Source organism: Pan paniscus, chromosome 13, assembly GCF_029289425.2.
Source record: "Pan paniscus chromosome 13, NHGRI_mPanPan1-v2.0_pri, whole genome shotgun sequence".
Classification (NCBI taxonomy): domain Eukaryota; kingdom Metazoa; phylum Chordata; class Mammalia; order Primates; family Hominidae; genus Pan; species Pan paniscus.
In genome coordinates this window covers 68,509,659-68,530,429 of record NC_073262.2, presented here as the reverse complement: position 1 = coordinate 68,530,429, position 20,771 = coordinate 68,509,659, and the positions used below count along the sequence as shown (strand labels likewise).

The 20,771-nt window shown below is 38.8% G+C and overlaps 1 protein-coding gene across 4 annotated transcripts in view; it reads left to right on the top strand.

The window, feature by feature from the left end:
- The window catches only part of TTC21B (tetratricopeptide repeat domain 21B), a 96,601-nt gene extending 76,259 nt beyond the window's left edge, over positions 1-20,342 (top strand). Inside the window, exons 28-33 of one of the 4 annotated variants that reach the window (XM_055108690.2) lie at positions 1,683-1,750; positions 3,082-7,113; positions 8,836-12,833; positions 14,753-14,874; positions 19,414-19,603; positions 20,203-20,342. In XM_055108690.2, the coding sequence (XP_054964665.1) occupies positions 1,683-1,750; positions 3,082-3,159 (146 nt within the window). In that variant the 3' untranslated portion in view covers positions 3,160-7,113; positions 8,836-12,833; positions 14,753-14,874; positions 19,414-19,603; positions 20,203-20,342. The remainder of the gene's footprint in view (positions 1-1,682; positions 1,751-3,081; positions 7,114-8,835; positions 12,834-14,752; positions 14,875-19,413; positions 19,604-20,202) is intronic. The other 3 variants (XM_055108692.2, XM_063595425.1, XM_003824318.5) reach the window with 3 other exon arrangements.
- The last annotated feature ends 429 nt before the right edge of the window (positions 20,343-20,771 follow it).

Genomic DNA, 20,771 nt, shown 5'->3' with positions numbered 1-20,771 from the left:
TTTGAATGTCACAAACCCTTTTAGTTCATTTTAGAATTTGTTGGTAATGACATTAAGTTTACCTCTCTGAAACTTCTTATTTTTGTCTAAAATCTGAGATGTGAGATTCTGCCATAGGCCCTGCCCACGTGTGCCTGTGTGCATGTGTGTGTGTGTAGAGATATATATATACACACATATATAGACATACATATATATACACACACATAAACATACACACACATATATATATGTGCAGTCATGTGTCGCTTAACAATGGAAATCTTCTGAGATATGCATCATTAGACAATTTCATCATTGTGTGAACATCTTAGAGTATACTTACACAAACCTAGGTGGTAGATGCTACTACACACCTGGGCTATCTGGTATAGCCTATTGCTCCTAGGCTGCATACCTGTACAGCATGTTACTGTCATGAATGCTATAAGCAATGTGTGTATGTAAACATAGAAAAGGTACAGCAAAAATACAGTATAAAAATCTTTGGGACCACCATCATGTATGTGGTCTGTTGTTAATGAAACATCATCATGCAGTGCCTGACTATATATAAAATAGTGTGAATTTTAGATCATTTCTATTTCTTTCTTTTTACTACCATCTGATAATGTTAGCCAGTAATTCTTTTCAAACATTTAAAATTTTAAACATTTGTTTTGGTACTTTTATTAGAGCTGAAGAGCACTATTTACACTTCTTATTTCATATTTTTAAGAGGTAGAGTGAGATATTTTTTATTACACATTATTTTACATTGCATTATATCTTGTTTACTGTGTGCACAGCTGCTGTTACTTTTCTTGTCTTCTTAGTTTTCTCATTTTTATAGCATGTTACAAGAGAACAACATCCTTTAAGAGGAATGTGTTAAATATTCTCCTAATTGTTGATAGTAGAAGTGTGGCATTTCACTATCAGTAATTGTGATAATTCTTACCAGTCATTGATGACTAATCTGCCTTCCTCTGTGTCGCTGTCCTGTGTGCTCTGTCTTCTCGCCATACTCCAAGTTCATTAACTCCCTGTGTGTCCTACCAGTGGCCTTAATCCATGCAGTTTCCTCTGTCTGAGAGTGTCCTTGATTCCCACCCTAGCCTAGTTTATGCCTCATTCTTCAGATTTCAGACATCTCTTGATACCCTTCAGGTTCTTTATGGTAACTCACTTGGCCTGGATCTTTCTTTCATAACATTTATCTCAGTTTTGAAATTATTTACTCATGCAATTATTTTAAAATGTACTTTTTCTCCTAATAGAATGCAAACCTCATAACTGTAGGCATCAGTTTGCCTGTGTAAGTGCTAAATAAATCTGTACTGTATAAATGAACGGCTGTGTTGTCATTTACTGCCCTATGATGAGTTTTTACTATAACCTGAAATAAATGAGACTTTTCTAGTAAGTTATAGAAACCACACTTGTGGGATGGCAGCTTTCTAACCTATCAATGTATTCACTGTGGTCCTTTCTTCCAACTCCACTTTCTTTTCTTCTTACACTTCTTTTGTGTCACTCTGCCTTCTGTTATCACACAACTTCTCTGTATAGTGTAGTTTGGTTGTTCATTCACCAGCCTCCCTTACAATTCTCTAGTGAGTAAGCAAAGAGAGGAGGAGGCAAGGAAAAGTAATAGTAGCAGTGTACTCCATCATTCTGTTTTATGGTTTTTGTCTTAACAGGATACAAACTGGCATTTAATTACTTAAAAGCAAAAAGATATGTGGATTCAATTGACATATGTCACCAGGTAAACACTTAAATTTAGATTTCTTAAAATTTTTCAGATGCACAATTTCCTACTTTTTTAAATCTCCAGATGTATGTGAATAGAAATAGAGGATACATTATTTTAGTTAAATGATTTATCAGTATGTTTAGGGAGATTATCAGTGTTCGAAATTTAGAAAATGATGTTCACCTAAATAAAAAACATGTTTTTACTTTGAGATCAAATAATAAAATGTTTATGTCAATTTAAAGACAAAGACCACTGAAGGGTACATATTAAACAATAAACCATAAAATATTTACATGTATGGAAAGGAGTAGGATTAAAGAGGTGGAGTAAAAGAGACTTTTACTTTAAAAAAAAAAGACAAAGACCAGTGGGAGAAACATGTTAAATAAAATGTAGTCTTTAAGTTAGAAGATATTTGAAGACAGTATAGATTCTCCAGATCATTATTCTGATTAGAAGTTCTTGTGAATGTGTCTGAATCTGGTTATTAGAGAATTCAGATTGATCAATTAGAGATAAAAAGGAATTCTATTAGAAGTCATTCAATTGCATTCTGTAATTCATCCCCTAGTAAATGATCACCTACTAAAATGACAAATATTTAAATTACAGTTTTAGAATTTGTAGAGTCTCTTTATATATACATTGTCCCATTGATATTCCATATAAGACATTCTATTAAACACTGTAAGGACCTCCAAGAAAAGTTCATTAGAAAAGAATTTTGTAATGCCCCTTATCCCACACAGCGATCTGTTAGCATCATTACAGTAAATACTTGGCCTTAGTAATTGCTGTTGATTACTGAGTCTCTGTAAAGCAGTATTTCAGTCAGGTTAGGGTTGTGTGTTAATGTAAGGCTATATATTAGGATCATTTTTGGAGTTAAAAAAAAAAACTAGCATCTCCCCACTCTTAGACTCAGTAGATCTAGAAATACGTATGTCTCAAGATCATTTCAGGTAAAGCTAATGTGTGCTGCTGTATAAAAGTCACTCCCTAAGGGTTTATCAAATATTATGAATGAAAAGCTAAATTACAAAAATATTTTAAATCATTGATACATAATTGTTTTATACAATTCATCTATTAGGTAAGCAGTTATATTTGTTATATTTTCTGCATTTGATATTTACATTCTATTGTTCTCATCTAATTACCATTAATATAAAGGAGTCATCATGTTACATTTAAAATGCCACCATTAAAAAGTGTTATAGCTGTTGTAGTATTAGTACAAGGAAATCTTAACTGTAATGCTCATTTCTTGTAAGTTTTGTAACTCCGTAGTTTTTGATTATTAGTTACAAGTTTTTATGGGTTCTTTATTTGTTTTGCAGGTTCTTGAAGCACATCCAACTTATCCAAAAATCAGAAAGGATATACTTGATAAGGCCCGTGCGTCTTTAAGACCTTGAAAATAATTTTAACTTAGGTGTTGGTTTAACAGGAAATGAAAGAAATCTAACTTTCAGTTCTTCCTGTTCAAAACAGGTTTGAGCTCAGTGCTTTGTTGTTAGAAGTATACCCTTTTTTCTCCAGCAGAGGTTGCTGCTGTACATCAAGAGAAGTACTATGTGAAATTGGTGTTTCCTAATGGAGTTGAATGAGAGCTGGTCTATTTGACTCTGTTTTGATTGGGTACAGATTTGGTGACTCTGTGGTAAAGACTATAATTATTTCTATAAAGAATATTTTGTTAAAATCTAGGTAATTAAATACCCTGTATCTTTTCTAAGGAATATTATTTCAGGAAATATATTTAAAATGCATTGTTCTCTTTTAAAGTGTTTTTGTTATATTCTTTTATTTATTTATTTATTTTTAAAGACAGAGCCTTGATCTGCCGCCCAGGCTGGAGTGCAGTGGCACGATCTTGGCTCACTGCAACCTCCGCCTCCTGGGTTTACGCGATTCTCCTGCTTCAGCCTCCCGAGTAGCTGGGACTAAAGGCATGTGCCATTACACCCGGCTAATTTTTTGTATTTTTAGTAGAGATGGGATTTCACCGTGTTAGCCAGGATGGGCTTGATCTCTTGACCTTGTGATCCACCTGCCTCGGCCTCCCAAAGTGCTGGGATTACAGGCATGAGCCACCGCACCCAGCCTGTTTTTGTTGTATTCTGTGTTGTTTCAAAAATTGGAATAAATCTCCCTGTAAATAACTCATGAAAAAGACAATATATATATTTTAAATATATATTTTAATAAAGGTTTTATAAATAGATGATTTATATTCCTCTTGGAACTCAAAAGATGTGGTAAGTTTTGCAAATCAGGGTAAGCTCCCCCTGCATTCTGTAATGTTAATGGGTGGTGGTATAGTACAGAAAATGTAACTTTCATTGAAAAATCTTTTATAGAAAAGGGTAGAGTGTGTGTTTCCCTTTCCTTTCTTGAGCTCATTCTTCCTGCTTTCAAGGCCATTGTGGTCTTAAGAAATAATCAGGTCCTGAAACCTCAATTTAAATAGGTCCCTTATTAGGGATATTTAACCTTAGCCTAGAAGACTTGGTCTGCAGGTATAATTTCAGACACTGTAACATTTGATGGTAAAGGGTGACCAAATACTTTTGGTCAGCAGGGAGTCACAAAGCACACCATGTGAAGGCAACGGTTTACCCAGCTCTGTTTAACAGCACCCTGGCATAGAAGCTTTCACTCTCTTACACTAAATTTAACCTAATCTAAACTTAATCCTTAGCATTATTTTTAATTTCTCATCTACATCTTTTTCAATTTTCCTTAAAATTGTAGTAAACACAGTCCTCAATTTTATTTGCATTTACAATAAACAGTATTTATAAGTCATTTGCTGCTTTTTATTAAATGTCCTGTGTTTGTTTTGAACTCCATTCTCTTGTTTCTGATCATTTCTCCCATTTTTCAAAATCCCTTTAATTTCAATTATGTTATAAAATTCCAATTATTCCTCTTTTCACTTAGCAAAACAGTTTTTTGTGGGGTTTTTTGTTGTTGTTTTTTGAGACAGAGTCTCACTCTGTAGCCCAGGATGGAGTGCAGTGGTGCGATCTTGGCCCACTGCAACCTCTACCTCCTGGGTTCAAGCAATTCTCCTGCGTCAGCTTCCTGAGTAGCTGGGACTACAGGCACACGCCACCACGCCTGGCTAACTTTTGTATCTGTAGTAGAGATGGGGTTTCGCCATGTTGGCTAGGCTGGTCTCGAACTTCTGGCCTCAAGTAATCTGGCCGCCTTGTCACCTAGCTTTTATTTATGGCATTTCATAGAATGTTTAATAATAGAATTTATAAGTCACTTCATATATGTTAAAATACTTTTATATTCCTTACATTTGATCTTCACAAACCTAAAATGCCGGCATTATTATCCCTGTTTTACAAATCTGGAATTGTGAAACATTACCTCTTTTTCTTTAATTCAGGTGGAGAAATATCTTTCAGCCTGAGTGGACATTTTTAAGGACAATGCTATGGACTGAATGTTTGTGTACCCCAAACTTCGTATGTTGACATCCTAGTCTTTAATGTGATAGTATTGGGAAGTGAAGCTTTAGGAAATAATTAGGTCATAAGGCTGAAGCCCTTGCGAGTGCGATTAGTGCCCTTAAAAAGAGGATCCCAGAGAGTTCTCTAGCTATCTTTCTACCATGTGAGGACAAAATAAGAAGTCAACTATTTGCAACCCAAAAGAGGGTCCTCACCAGAACCTGGTGGTGCTGGAACCGTGATCTCAGACTTCCAGCCTCCAGAACTGTGAGAAACAGATTTCTTTTGTTGATAAGCCCACCAGTTTATGATATTTTATTATTGCAGCCAGAGCTGACTCAGGCAGAAATCACATTAACAGAATGCCTTTAGTAGTTCCAGTGAACTTGCATCATGGGATGCTGGAATCATGGAAATTGGATAGAGAAATAGAGCATCTGTTCTCTCAGCAAGACATTTCCAAATCAGTTTTCCTATCTCTAAGAGGAGAGGAAGGTTTTGTTTTTGTTTCTTAAGCAGCCGTTTATTCTGCACCTGCCATTTGTTAGATGCTATTTTAGGGACTTTCCTTACTTTATGTCTTTTAATTTTCAGTCAGCTATTAAGAGAAATAATATTCCCACTTTTCAGATAAGAAAGATGAGACCTGGACTAAATGATTTGCCCAGGGTCACAGATAAAAGTGTCAGAACCTGAATTCCATACTGGCCCAGTCAACTTCAAAGCCTCTGCCTTATTTATTATATTAAGATGCCTTCTGTAACTGAGAGATAATGTTTCTGTAAGAAAAAGTGATCTTTTCTACATCTGGCTAGCAGAAGAAACTGGTGTATCACAGAGATAGCTAAATAATGAAGAACAAGATGGACTGAGTGGAATGAACAGCTGTTACAAATGTAGAAACTATTAAAGAGCAGTCTAATTGAGGAGCACTATAGTGTAGCAGTCAAGAGCATGGATCTGAAATCAGACCAGCCTGGATTTAAGTTTTGGCTCTACCATTACCTGGATGTTTCATCTTTCTCCAAGTTACACACTCTCAGCCTCAGTTTTCTCACCCGTAAACAAGCATATAAGGATAATAACCTGCCTCAGGTTGTAAGGATGAAAGGGAACTTATATAAAACCTATAATGAATCTGACTCACTAGGCTCTTAATAGTAGCTCCTCTTATAAGCAGAACAGGGCAAAGTAGTAATTGCAACTGAGAAGAGAAAATGCAGTTCAAAGCAAGATTAAAAGGATGAGTAAAGTCCCCTAGAGAGCTCAGCCCTACAGGATTCGAGATTCTCATTCATTCATACCTTCCCTCCTTCCTTCCCTTCTAATTTTTGTTCAACTACTTCCCTCTTTTCCTCTCTCTCTACCCACCAACCATTATGCTAGACTCCACATGCAGCATCTCATTTTATCCACCTTGAGCTTGCTTTTGCCCTACTCTCCTCAGTGTAGAATTCTCTTCCTCCTGTCCCTCCCTTCACCCCCGCTTCCTGTCTCTGAGCTTCCTTCTCCAGGTTTGCTCCTTTCCATCAGGTATCACTTTATCACCACCTCCTCAAAGAGGCCGTGTTCATGTCCAGGCCCACAATCTCAAGTAGCCATCCTGTGATTCTGTATCACATTATCCTTTTTAAACTCTATGCAGCATTTACTACCTCTGATGTTTTTCTTCTTTAAGGATTTGATTGCCTTATGTGACAAGCCCAAGATCTGTGACAGTTGGAGCTCAAACTAGGCAGTCTTGATTCCAGACTGCTCTGAACTAGTATTTGAAGGAACTAATGAACGTGACATGTTAAATGAAAGTTTGGGGACGTACACTCAGGATGGAAGCAGGGGGACACAACAGAAATGAAAGAATTTTCTGTAGATCTGGGATCTGGACACCTGCCCCCCGTCATGGTAAGGACACAGTTGTAAGTTTAATGTACTTTTGACCTTAATTCAGCTAGTATGGTGAACTGGGTCGAAGAGGAAATATCTTTCTTCCCCAGAAGTCAAGAACCTAGAGCAAATCTGGAAGGCTTTTATGCATGGACAGCTGAGGAAGCAGGTTGAACTTTGCACTAGAGTAGAAGTAGATAATGGAATCACTATGGAAACCAAAAGACCAATTAAGAATCTGACAGGAGCTATCCTAGTTTGCGACTGGAGATGACAAGTGAATAGCTTTAAAATAGGATCATATAACAGCGTTCATGCTGACAGATTTTTTTAGATGCAAGGTTGGCAAAGGTGCAAGGAAACCACCGCATTCGGACTGCTGCTCGTCGAAGTGTAGCACAGCCTTCCTGAAGGGAATAACTTTAAACAGCAAAAAGCAAGTTTGAGAAGGCTGTTCTCTAAAAACAGCACAAAATAAGAGTCTCTCGTTTAACCAAGTGATCCCACGTAGAGAAATTTATCACAGGAAATATTCCGAAATTTTCTCAAAGGTTTCCAATTTTAAAAATTGTAACTGAATTTTTTGCTGCTTTTGGTTATCAAAACATCCAACATGAGGTTGTCACATATGTAAGATTTGACCAATAATATAGTAGTAGGTAGTCATTGAAAACTATTTCAAGGATTTATTTATGTATTTAATTTTTTTGGCTCATGCCTATAATCCCAACACTTTGGGAGGCCGAGGCAGGCGGATTGCCTGAGCTCAGGAGTTCGCAACCAGCCTGGGCAACACGGGGAACCTCGTCTCTACTAAAATACAAAACATTAGCTGGACATGGTGGTGTGCACCTTTAGTGCCAGCTACTCGGGAGGCTGAGGCAGGAGAATTGCTTGAACCTGGCAGGTGGAGGTTGCAGTGAACCGAGATCACACCACTGCACTCCAGCCTGGGCAACAGTGAGATTCCGTCTAAAAAAAAAAAAAAGAAAAAGATTTTAACTGCTAAAATGCTCACAAAATAATGCATATAAGAATACACAAAACTAGATGAAACCCAGTTGTTAACATAGTTATATCTGAGTGATGAAATATTTATTTACCATTGTAAAAGTTAACTGGAATTAACATATATTCTACAATAAAAAAAGTTTTTTGTTGTTTTTTAGAGAATAGCCTTCTCAAACTTGCTTTTTGCTGTTTAAAGTTATTTTTCTGAACACAGACGAAGAGAAAAAGCTAAACAAAAGCTGACATTTCAACTCTCAATACCACACTTTACTATTAATTGTTAATGCAAAATGCAATCTATATTACTTCGATGGCCAGCGATAGAGATTCAGGAAGTGAAAGATAGAAAAAAAAGCCAGAAAGTAGTAGTAGGAGTGGTAACAGAAGTGGTAGTAGAACGTAAGAGTTCCAGAGGGGATGTGTAAGAGCATAGTCCTGCAATTACATAAAGGATTGAGAGCAAACCCAGTCCTCTGTAATTTTAGTCCATTATTCCATTAACAGAGTTTTAATGATGATTCTACCAAATATAATAAATTAGAAACCAGTGGAAATATCTGAAATCCTAAAGAGCCTCCACGTGTGGTCGTGCAGTGTGTGCACTGCACAGAGTGACCCAGCCAAGGGCACAGGAGATGGAGGCAGAAATCCTTCAAGTCTTACCACTCTGCAACTGCATCTCCATGCAGGAGGACTCCCTTTTCTAATTTGAATACAACTTTCTCATAGGCTATTGGAAGCCCTGCGAATGGAAGGAGAGGAACTAGAGTCAGTATAGAAAAGTTTTTAGAAATAAGGCTGAGGGTGAAGAGTGATGTGTCCATAAGAGTGTGAGAAGTCTGTCTTTTAAGGTAAGAGCTACTTGGGCATCTATGGAGAAAAAAAAAAAGCCAGTAAATATTGAAGGTACAAGAAAGAGAGGAGGGGAAAACCTGAGTAGAAAAATGGTGGCGTCCAGGGGGTGCACAATTTTTGCAAGGGGAGTGAAGGAACGAATGAACTGCAGAAAGACTCACTGATATAAAGGTGGCTTCAGGAGCCCTTATGCTAATTGGCTCCAGTAGTTTTATAATGAATAAAATAGTCTTTGAGCTAAGGGCAATACCACTCCTTCATATGCACAGGATCTTGGACCTCTGTTTTCTTTGGACTCTGAGGTATTTTTCACTTATTTCCAGGTTCCTGGTTGTGGTTGTTGGAATTCTGCCTGCCAGATTAGAGGGGAGTTACTGTAACATGATAAATCCCAGTTATGATCAAAAATGTGCTACCCTCCTTCTAATGCTCCTCTTAAGAACCAGATGTTTTCTAGAAAAATGTTTCACTCTGCAATCTGCCTTACAGTGCACATCAATGAATCTGGCACAATGCCCATAAAAGCAATCTGATCCCATAAATGAGGGATGCGGAGTAACGAGCAGGTTCTAAATGTCTTACTTCCGAGTGGTATAACATGAGACTCGATGGCAACCCTTAAACCAGGCTGCTTTCAAATAGTATGTATGTTACATTTATCTTCCTTCAAACAAATTCTTTTGGCAATGTAAAAGAAATCCTGTTTTTTTTTAGGGGGTATTTTAAGAAGGTAATTACTATTTCCATTTTCACCAAAAGCAGCCTAGTTTTATTTTTAATGGGTAAATGATGTAAGAACCTTAAAAAACCACTTGAAACACAGAGGACAAAGCTGCAAAATGTTCAGTAGTATCCTCACTTATTTCGGGTCAGGGCAATAGGTCCTTTTTCACAGTTACAGATTAAACTTTCTTTGAAAAACACAGTAAGCTTAAGAACTTTGAGGAAAAAGAATGCACTAAAACGCTAAGCAGTTACAAAAATGCTCTTTTCATACAGTTTAAGTTTAATATGTGAAGTTGCTCTAGTAAATACATAAAAACTCCTCCCTTACATAGTTTCCTGAAGAATTTTTTTGTCCAATTTTTCACATTGACTTAAGTTACAAATTGCAGAGGATAGATTGAGGGGGACTCTGGGTGGGCGCAAGTGCAGGATATTGAGAAATCGCAAGGGCAAAGTTAAAATGATTGAATACGTACCATGTGAAGAGTCAAGGTGAGGAAACGGGACAAACGACATGTCTAAATCCTGATGTCACTTACTTGTGTTAAACACATGAATCTACTGCCTTTTATAAAATGTATGTGCTGGGTGGTTGTTTTTGTAGATTTTTTAAAATGCCCAATATTCATTATTCAAGTTTCAATAAGAATGATTTTGTTTCTACAAAAAGGAAACAATTTTTTAATTTTTTTGGAAAAAAATTAAATGTACAGAAAGTTGCATAAATAAGATTGCAAATACCATATATATTAAGGTAAACATTAAAATATTCCTAATATTTTAAACCATTTGCTTTATCATTTGTGCTTTCTGTGTGAGTATACGAATTTTATGTATACATTTACACTCACGTATATATACACACATATGTACATATGATGTTTTTTTCTGAAGATTCTGAAAGTAAGTCACAAGCATCGTACACATCCCTGTACCCCTAAGTACTTCAGTGGTCTGTATTTCCTAAGAACATGGATACACTCCTATATAATCAAACTGTAGTTATCAACTTCAGTAAATTTAACATGGATTCCATACTTTAATCCACATCATTTACCATCAGTTGATCCAATGAAGTCCTTTTTTTCCTCCAGTCAAGATCCACTCTGGAATCAGATATTGTATTTACTTGTCTTGTCTCTTTATTGTTGCTTAATCTGGAGCATATCCACAGCCTTTCTCTCTTTTACAATATAGACATTTTTTGAAGAAAATGTCCCTCACCCTCTTTTTTTTTGTAGTAGAATGTTCTTCATTTAGGGTTTGTCTGATATTTCATCATGATTCAATTTGAGCTAAACATCCCTGGCCATAATGCTATATAAGTAGTATGTCCTCAGGGTATCAAATATGGAAGCACACATATTTATCTGCCCTCACTTGTGAATTAATTTTGATTACTCCTTCAAATTTCTCCACTACATAGTTATATTTTTTCTCGCAACTAATAAGCAATCTGTGAGGAGACACTCGTAGATCAAATATGCTGCTCCTCTTCAAAACTTTCCACTGGATTGATCATGATTCTTGCCTAGTCCCATCTTTACTGTGAGGGTAATAAAGGCTCCACATGTACCCAGCAGTTAGTACTCAGCGTTTTACCATAAGCAGGAGCCCCGCCTTTGCTTATTTATTGTTTTTGCTTCTCATTTTTATCCATTATTTAATATAGGAGAGTAGGGGACTCTGGAGCTTAAACAAACTATCACATAGTGAGGACTGAGAGTTGAGCTTTATTTTTTTTCCTCCTGGATAAAATAATTTTATCCATTGTTTAATATAGAAGGAGAGTAGGGGACTCTGGAGCTTAAGCAAACTAGTACATGGCGAGGATTCAGATTTGAGCTTTTTGTTGTTAAAAATATTTAACATCATACAGTCTTGTGAAATTCTATTTTTCAATATTTCATCATTCATTAATGTCTTTAATTATTTTGGTGCTCAAATTATTTCAGATTTGTCCAGCAGGAGCCTCTTCAGGCTGGTTCCTGTGTCCTTGTGACATGCTCTCATTGTTCATTTTTCTTTTTTTTGATCACTTTCTTACTTTCTATCATAACAAGGTGTCTGAGGCTCAACTTCTCATTTCCCTGCCTCAACCTTGGAATCACACATTTCTCTGAGGAGCCCTGGTTCCTTTTATTGGGAATGGTGTTAGAGATGAGGATCCAAGTGCTAAGTCTGCTCGTTGCTACTAGGGTGTAATTGCTTCTAGATCCTTTCAGAAGATGGAAAACATATGCATGCCTACATACATATGCGTATACAGACATATACTCATAGACACACATATAGACATACAGGTGTTTGCACGAATACTGTACATACACACAGTCTCACATACACTGACATCTAGTTCTTATTTGTATGACCCTTTTCCAGAGTGTGGTCCTGGATCCTAACAACTTCAACCTATTTGTCCATTTCTTCAACCTTATAATCTACCTAAAATGGTTTCAGAATTGCTTCACCCAAACATTTATAACAAAAACAAGTCTACAAAATCTACAAAAACCAGTTCAGAATTTGTTTTCAGTCTCCCACCTCCCACAATGCCACCAACTTTGGTCGATTTTTAATTTATTGTTGATAAATTCAACAACCTATCCTAAAATGTTACCAGAACCATTTTCCAGTAGTATGACGTATTTTAAAAATCAAACTAGGCCAGGCACAATGGTTCACACCTGTAATCCCAGCACTTTGGGAGGCCGAGGCAGGTGGATCACCTGAGGTCAGGAGTTTGAGAGCAGACTGGCCAACATGGCAAAACCCCATCTCTACTAAAAATACAAAAATTAGCTTGGTGTGATGGTGGGCACCTGTAATCCCAGCAACTCAGGAGGCTGAGGCAGGAGAATCATTGCTTGAATCCGGGAGGTGGAGGTTGCAATGAGCCGAGATCGCGCCACTGCTCTCCAGCCTGGGCGACAAGAGCAAAACTTGTCTTAAAAAAAAAACAAAACCTAAATTATTTATTGCTGATAAGAGTGTGTGCTCTGTTTCATGGATCAGCTTTGCAATTTCCTTCCAAATATTCATCTACTTGCGGAATAAATGCCATCCCTTCCCACGCCAACCATATTGATGATACAGTGGCAGGAAGGAGAGTAGGGGACTCTGGAGCTTAAACAGACCATCACATGGTAAGGATTGAGAGTTGAGCTTTTTGTTAAAAATATGTTGTAGATCTACATTATTATAAACTGATTTTTCTGTTTGACCTCAAGTATTTTCAGCACTTTTACTGTGATAGGTTAACTGTCAGCCATAAACATTTCTAAAGAAATAGGAAAATTTTCTTCCTATATTATTCAAAATACAAGTTTCTGGTTTATAGCAACTAATACTGTTTTTTCCCCTCAACCCGCCGTTTCCAACTGCTACCTTTTCTCATTGAGTCTTCACTTGAAAAAGTTAGATTTATATCCTCTATTCTTTATTTTTGTATTTATATTTTATTTCTATTTTCTTGAGTCCTACAGTCTCATAAAATCGTTTTGAATAGCAGAGCTGCAGAGCTGATGGGGAGGTCAGCTATGTTAATTCCACAGCGCCCCTGTCTTCGGTGTGAGGTTGCCTAGCAACCCATCTCTCAGGCCTCCTTTGTGGATGAGAGAAGAGAAAGCAATTCTTCTATACACTCTCAAGCCGAGATGATTTTTATAAAGTGAAAAACCTTTCGCAAAGGGTCTAACACAACCCCTGCTTCTCCTCCTCTGCCCACTGTACACTTCACATATGATGAGAGAAATATCCCATCCTTTTAAGCTTTAGATCTGATACAGATATAAAGCGGAGCTAGACGCTGTATGGTCAAACAGTGGAAGTGACCTGTATCTTCATGTTAAATTGAGACACATTAATTAAACCACTCATCTTCCTTTTTCTCTTCTATGAAAGCATAGTTTCCCCTCAAGTTCTAAAAGCCAGTTATGTTAAATGAAACTGCAACTGCCTGCTGAGCATCAGTTACCATAGCGACGAGAGCCAGGAGTGGTGTTTTTCTCCTTAGGCACAGGATGACTGAAATGTGTTCAACCAGGGGATTCAAGCAGCCTGCTGACTAGAAACAGGCATCTGGGAAGAGCCTGCTCGGTTGCTTTTTCTCCACACTCATTTGAAAAAAATAACTAACCCCTCTGCTATTCCCTTTAAGCTGTTACCTTTTTAGAACCAAACTTCAGTGGGTGGCAGAAGTGCCCTACCTTAGGCATACAGGAGAAGGGGGAGCAATGATGCATGCCAGTGAAACCCACACGAACAGCTAAGAGAGCATGCGAACAGTGCAGAGAAGATGCACTGCCCTTTCAGATGTCTCTGAAAATACAGAGTACCACATGTATTTTCCACATTGTGAAAATACTTAGGTACATTTTTTTGAAAGATTTATAATCCTATTACCTTATTTTCCAGGCAGATCATGTTAATCACAAGAATATTGTGGTTCCAATGGATAATAGTTTATGGAGGATTGTTGTAAGTTAAAATAAGTATAAGGAAAAATGCTTTGTGCTATTCTCATTTGCCTCTAATTATGGCTGAGAAGAGAGAGGTAGGATAGCACAATGGGCTTTGGAGTCAAACAACCTGGGTTGACCTCCTCTGCCATTTAACAGTGTGATTTGGGGCAAGTTCCATAAGCTGTCTAGGTCTCACTTTCCTAATTTTTACAAAGAAACTAAAAAGAGTATTGTTAACAGTGTGAAGTAAGAAAATATACATAAAGCACCTGATTCAAACACTGATGACTGTTATAATCAGTTTGGCTTAACTGACCACTCAGTACTAATTGAACACCTTGTACATGCCCATGCTTGATGTGAGAAGAGTACTGAGGTCCCAGCCAAAAAGAGGGCAGCCAAGTTTGGGGACTGCAACTGCAGGTTATCTACCTTTCTGATGCTTCAGAAAGGTTTGGTATGTCATCCTCACCAATGTTCTATCCATAGTGACAGTGAATGATACTCCTTGTGGGTCTGTCTTCATGGCCAGTTCACAGTGAAAACTCTTACTGCTGTTTCTTAACTAAATTTTGCTTTTCTACCTGAACTGTCATTACCAGCACCCTCAGTCATCACAGTCATTAGACTGGACATCTGCCTCCATGGAGAATATGTGAATACCTCTGAATGTACTTCCTGGAGGAGCTGCCAAACTATTTCCAGCAATGACAAAACATAGCATGTACGTGAATTCCCAAAGTGCCTTCCCTGGGCATTCTTTTCTAGCAACAGTATACCTTCTGGTGACTTTCTAACAAAGCAATTACATAATTCCTGGAAAGCATGTACTTTTAAAATTTTAGATCATTGAATCTCATCCTTTCATTTTAGAGGTAAAAAGGGAGCTCAGGAACATTGATTAAATTGCCCAATTCATTTTTTTATATGCATTTTTATATACATATGTATATATCCAAAAATAATATCATATAATTATATACATGTACCTACACACACATTCATATATAAATACACACATGTAAAGAGGAAGGAATCAGTTACACAAATACATAATTTTTTTTCAGGTTGTCTAAAAGTATACTCCAAGTTCCCCCAAGCTAGAGACCATTGTTATCAGTGATTGCTCTATAATTTGCAAGTAGCAGAAACCAACTTAGGATGGCCTGAGTTATATGTAACTCTTCAAGTTGGCACTGGAGCTGAAAGGTGGGAAGGAACTGGAACCAGGGACTGGAATGTGGGCAGGACTCTATGCCTTTCCTCTGATACTTTCTGCATGTTGGTGTTCACTCAACTATCCATCCAGATATTCACTGAAGACCTATTCTATGCCAGGCACTGTGCCAAGCAGAGGGAAAGCCCTCATATCGGGCAGACCTGGTCTTCTCCAGTAGATCTTGTGAAACTTATTGGCTCTCATTCTCTCTTGCCACTGCCATGTAAGTAGTAGCTTTTGCTTCCACCATGATTATGAGGCCTCCCCAGCCATGTGGAACTATGAGTTTGTTAAACCTCTTGTATTAGTCTGTTTTCATGCTGATGATAAAAGACATACATCTGAGACTGGACAATTTACAGAAAAAAAAGAAGTTTAGTGGGACTTACAGTTCTACTTGCCTGGGGAGGCCCCACAATCATGGTGGAAGCCAAGGAGGAGCAAGTCAAATCCTACATGGATGACAGCAGACAAAAAGAGAGAGCTTGTGCAGGAAATTCCTCCTTATAATACCGTCAGATATTATGATACTTATTTGCTATCACAAGAACAGCACGCAGATATTATGAGACTTATTTGCTATCACAAGAATAGCACATGCCCCCATGATTCAATTACCTCCCACTGAGTTCCTCCTACAACACGTGGGAATTCAAGATGAGATTTGGGTGGGGACATACCCAAACCATATCACCTCTTTTTCTTCCCAGTCTCAGGTATGTCTTTAGCAGCAGCAGGAATACAGACTAATACAGTAAATTGGAACCAATAGAGTGGGATGCTGCTGAAAAGATACCGGAAAACAGGGAAGCAACTTTGGAACTGGGTAACAGACAGAGGTTGGAACAGTTTGGAGGGCTCAAAAGAAGCCAGAACAATGTGGGAAAGTTTGGAACGCCCTAGAGACTTGTTGAATGGCTTTGCCCAAAATGCAGATAGCAATATGGACAATAAAGTCCAGGCTAAGGTGGTCTCAAATGGAGATGAGGAACTTGTTGGGAACTGTAGCAAAGGTGACTCTTGTTATGTTTTAGCAAAGTGGCTGGCAGCATTTTGCCCCGCCCTAGAGATTTGTGGAACTTTGAACTTGAGAGAGATGATTTAGGGAATCTGGTGGAAGAAATTTCTAAGCAGCAAAGCATTCAAGAGGTGACTTGGGTGCTATTAAAGGCATTCAGTTTTATAAAGAAATCAGAGCATAAAAGTTCAGAAATTTGCAGCCTGACAAGGTGATAGGAAAGAAAATCCCATTTTCTGAGGAGAAATTTAAGCTGGCTGCAGAAATTTGCATAAGTAACGAGGAGCTGAATGTGAATCATTGCCAAGACAATGGGGAAAATGTCTCCAGCGAATGTCAGTAGTCTTCAAGGTAGCCCCTCCCATCACAGGCCTGGAGGCCTAGGAGGGAAAAATGATTTCATTGGCTGGGCCCAGTGTCCCTCTGCTGTGTGCAGTCTAAGGACTTAGCGCCCTGTGTCCCAGCCACTCCAGCCATGACTACAAGGGGCCAAGGTAGAGCTCAGGCTGTGGCTTCAGAGGGTGCAAGCCCCAAGCCTTGGCAGCTTTCATGTGGTGTTGAGCCTGTGAGGGCACAGAAGTCAAGAATTGGGATTTGGGAACCTCCACCTAGATTTCAGAGGATGTATGGAAATGCCTGGATGTCCAGGAAGAAGTTTTGCTTCAGGGACAAACCTCACGGAGAACCTCTGCTAGGGTAGTGTGGAAGGCAAATGTGAGGTGGAAGCCCCCACACAGAGTCCCCACTAGGGTGCTGCCTAGTGGAGCTGTGAGAAAAGGGTCTCTATCTTCCAGACCCCAGAATGGAAGATCCACTGACAGCTTGCACTGTGCACCTGAAAAAGTCACAGGCACTCATTGCCAGCCCATGAAAGCAGCCAGAAAGGAGGCTGGACCCTGCAAAGCCACACTGGCAGAGCTGCCCAAGACCATGGGAACCCATTTCTAGCATCAGCATAACCTGGATGTGAGATAAGGAGTCAAAGCAGATTATTTTGGAGCTTTAAGATTTAACTGCCCTGCTGGATTTTGGACTTGCATGGGGCCTGTAGCTCCTTCGTTTTACCTAATTTCTCCCATTTGGAATGGCTGTATTTACCCAATGCCTGTATCTCCATTGTATCTAGCAAGCAACTAACTTGCTCTCAATTTTACAGGCTCATAGGCAGAAGGGACTTGCCTTGTCTCAGGTGAGACTTTGGACTGTAGACTTTTAAAAGAGTTAGTGCTGAAATGAGTTAAGACTTTGGGGGACTGTTGGGAAGGCATGATTGTTTTTGACATGTAAGGACATGAGATTTAGGAGGGGCAAGGGGCAGAGTGATATGGTTTGGCTGTGTCCCCACCCAAATATCATCTTGAATTCCCACGTGTTGTGGGAGGGACCCCATGGGAGGTAATTGAATCATGGGGGCAGGTGTTTTCCATGCTGTTCTCATGATAGTGAATACCTCTCACAAGATCTGATGGATTTATAAGGGGGAGTTTCTCTGTGCAAGCTCTGTTTGCCTGCTGCCATCCATGTAAGACGTGACTTGCTCCTCCTTAGCTTCCACCATGATTTTGAGGCCTCCCCAGCCATGTGGAACTGTGAGTCCATGAAACCTCTTTTTCTTTATAAATTATCCAATCTTGGGTATCTTTATTAGCAGCATGAAAATGGGCTAATACACTAGTTCTCACTTCTCACAGACGTTTCACTACTCCCATGTTGTAAGTTTGGCCACATGCAGAGAATGATGTGTAGTTTCTTAGTCCCCAACCCCCACCACCAATATGGCCAGGAAGGAGGCCACCAGGTGACACAGGTTACCCAGGCCCACATCTATGAATAAAAAGGTTGCTGGGCAGACAGCCTGAAGGCTCCACTACAACGTGTTATCTTCTCCTTTTGCACTTCTCCCTCCACAGTATTTAGTCCAATTTTTTTTTTAATTCACTCAAGTGCTAGCTTAGTTGAACACCTACATTTAAAAACCCACAACTTTTAGTTAAACGATGTAGAAAATTACTGGACTTTCACTGATAAAGAAATTTGCAACATGGTAAATTATTTGTTCAAAATCATAATTCTCCCATCTGTTTTATTTCTCCAAATGTCCAAGCAACCCAAACCAGGACAGTACCAAGGGCTGTACCACCCTAGTGGTACAACCACTAGATATCACCATGACTAAACTAAGAGTTCAGTTGGAACTGTGCTGCTGAGAGTATCAATGAGTTGACAGCTGCCCAGGCTTGCACTTCTCCAAATCACGGAAGAAGGAGCCATAAAGAGCCAGGCTCATCAAAATTGAGTATAAGCAATTCTCAAAGACCATGTTGATAAACAACAAGACCCTTGACCTTTATATTCCTTCTTTATGTGCTAGGTGGCCCTTATATTTACACATTTTTAAATTATTATATAAAAAGAGCCATTAACCATGGTCCCAGTTCATGTAAAAGATGGAGAGATGCTGGGAAGGTATAAAATCAGTTTGGCTCCAGTTAGCCCCAAGGATTTTTCATTAGGCCACGCTACTAAGTCTCTCTGACTTTAATCCCATTTTCTTGGGCTCACATATATCCTGGGGCATTGTGAGGTAAGAATAAGTCAGTCAGGAATCAAACAAAATTCAAAGAAATGGATAGGCATCATGATATGGTTTGGCTCTGTGTCCCCACCCAAATCTCATCTCAAATTATAATCCCCACATATCAAGGGAGGGACCTGTTGGGAGGTGATTGAATCATGGGGTGGTTTCCCCCAGGCTGTTCTTGTGATAGTGAGGGAGTTCTCACAATATCTGGTTGTTTGATAAGTGTCTGGCATTTCCCCTGCTTTCTTGCTCTCTCTCCTGCTGCCTTGTGAAGGAGGTAGCTTGCTTACCCTTTGCCTTCCACCATGATTGTAAATTTTGAAGGCCCCCTGGCCATGCAGAACTTTCAGTGAATTAAACCTCTTTTCACTATAAATTACCCAGTCTTTGGTATCTTTATAGCGATGTTATAACAGACTAATATTAATACATATCACTTCTTTAGGGAAGGCAGCAAACAAGATGCTAACTGATGGAGTGAAATCCCCAGGAGATGCAGAAGGCAAGTGCAGCTAACTGAGGCCTCAGGGGCAGGAGATGCCCATCAGGATGAGAGCTATGTCTTTCTCCAGTGATGACTCTGCTTCTATGAGGTCACCAGCAGTAGAACCATATCTTGCTGGCATACACTTGGGGTAAGAATATCATTGGCAAAGTTGCTTAAGATCCAATCTGCTTAACTATAACTATCTCCCCCTTCCCTGTTTCCTTCATCTTCCTACTCATATACACATGATACTTTCCTCTTCCTTTTTCTAGTTCATCCCCCTGGGAGAACCACTTTCTTGCCTAGAGTGAAACTCACTCTCTTGTTTATGTTCAACATATTTTGTTGATGCTCCAAATTCTCTTGTTCTGGCTTCTCTCCAAGGCATTTTGTCCTTTTCCTTACAACTAATGTAAAAAAGAAGAAATATCCTTGAACTTCAAACTTTTTTATAATAAACCTTAGTGATCCATCAGACCCAAATGTCTAATCAACAAAAAGAATTTAAAAACATTAACTTTTGCTCAAATACAAGAAGAGCTTAAACTCCAGACTCTTCTAGCACAGCAAGGAAAGAGAAACAACAGTACAGCTAGTTCCATATTTAAAAAATAGGAATGTTCCTCTCCTTCCATAATTCAAAAAATACTACCGGAGAATCAGAAAAGTAAAAATTGTGCTTGTATAAAGAGTTCCTGGATTGTACTGGCTTCCTATATCAATCATTTCTCTCCTGCTTTCCTGTAGATGGCCCCGCCTCCTGGACTTCCATCTGTCATCAGGAGAACATGACCATCTGGAGTCAGTACAGATCATCAATCCTTCCACATATACAAGTTCATTTTAAATTTTTAAAAATATAATACAACTGAGAAGTCTTCATTAAATTGTTCTGGTGGTCCTACCTGTTTTCTGTTAGGGATCCAATACATCTCAGAGCCACATGGGTGATGCCATAATGCCAGGGCTGAAACACTGCTTTAGGGGTCTTTTACTTTCCTATTGCTGCTATAAAAAATTACCACAAACCTTGAGGCTTCAAACATCACAAATTTATTTTCTTATACTTCTGGAGGTCAGATGTTCAAAATGGGTCTTAGAGCTAAGACCAAGGGGCAACAGAGCTCCCTTCCTTCTGCAAGCTGTAGGGAAGGCTCTGTTCCTTGACTTTTCTGGCTTCTAAGGCCTGCCTGCATTCTTTGTCTCATGATCACATCACTGTGACCTCTACTTCTGTCATCATGTTTCCTTCTCTAACTTTCCTGCCTCCCTCTCTCCCTAATAAGGACCCTTGTGATTATATTTGGGCCTACATG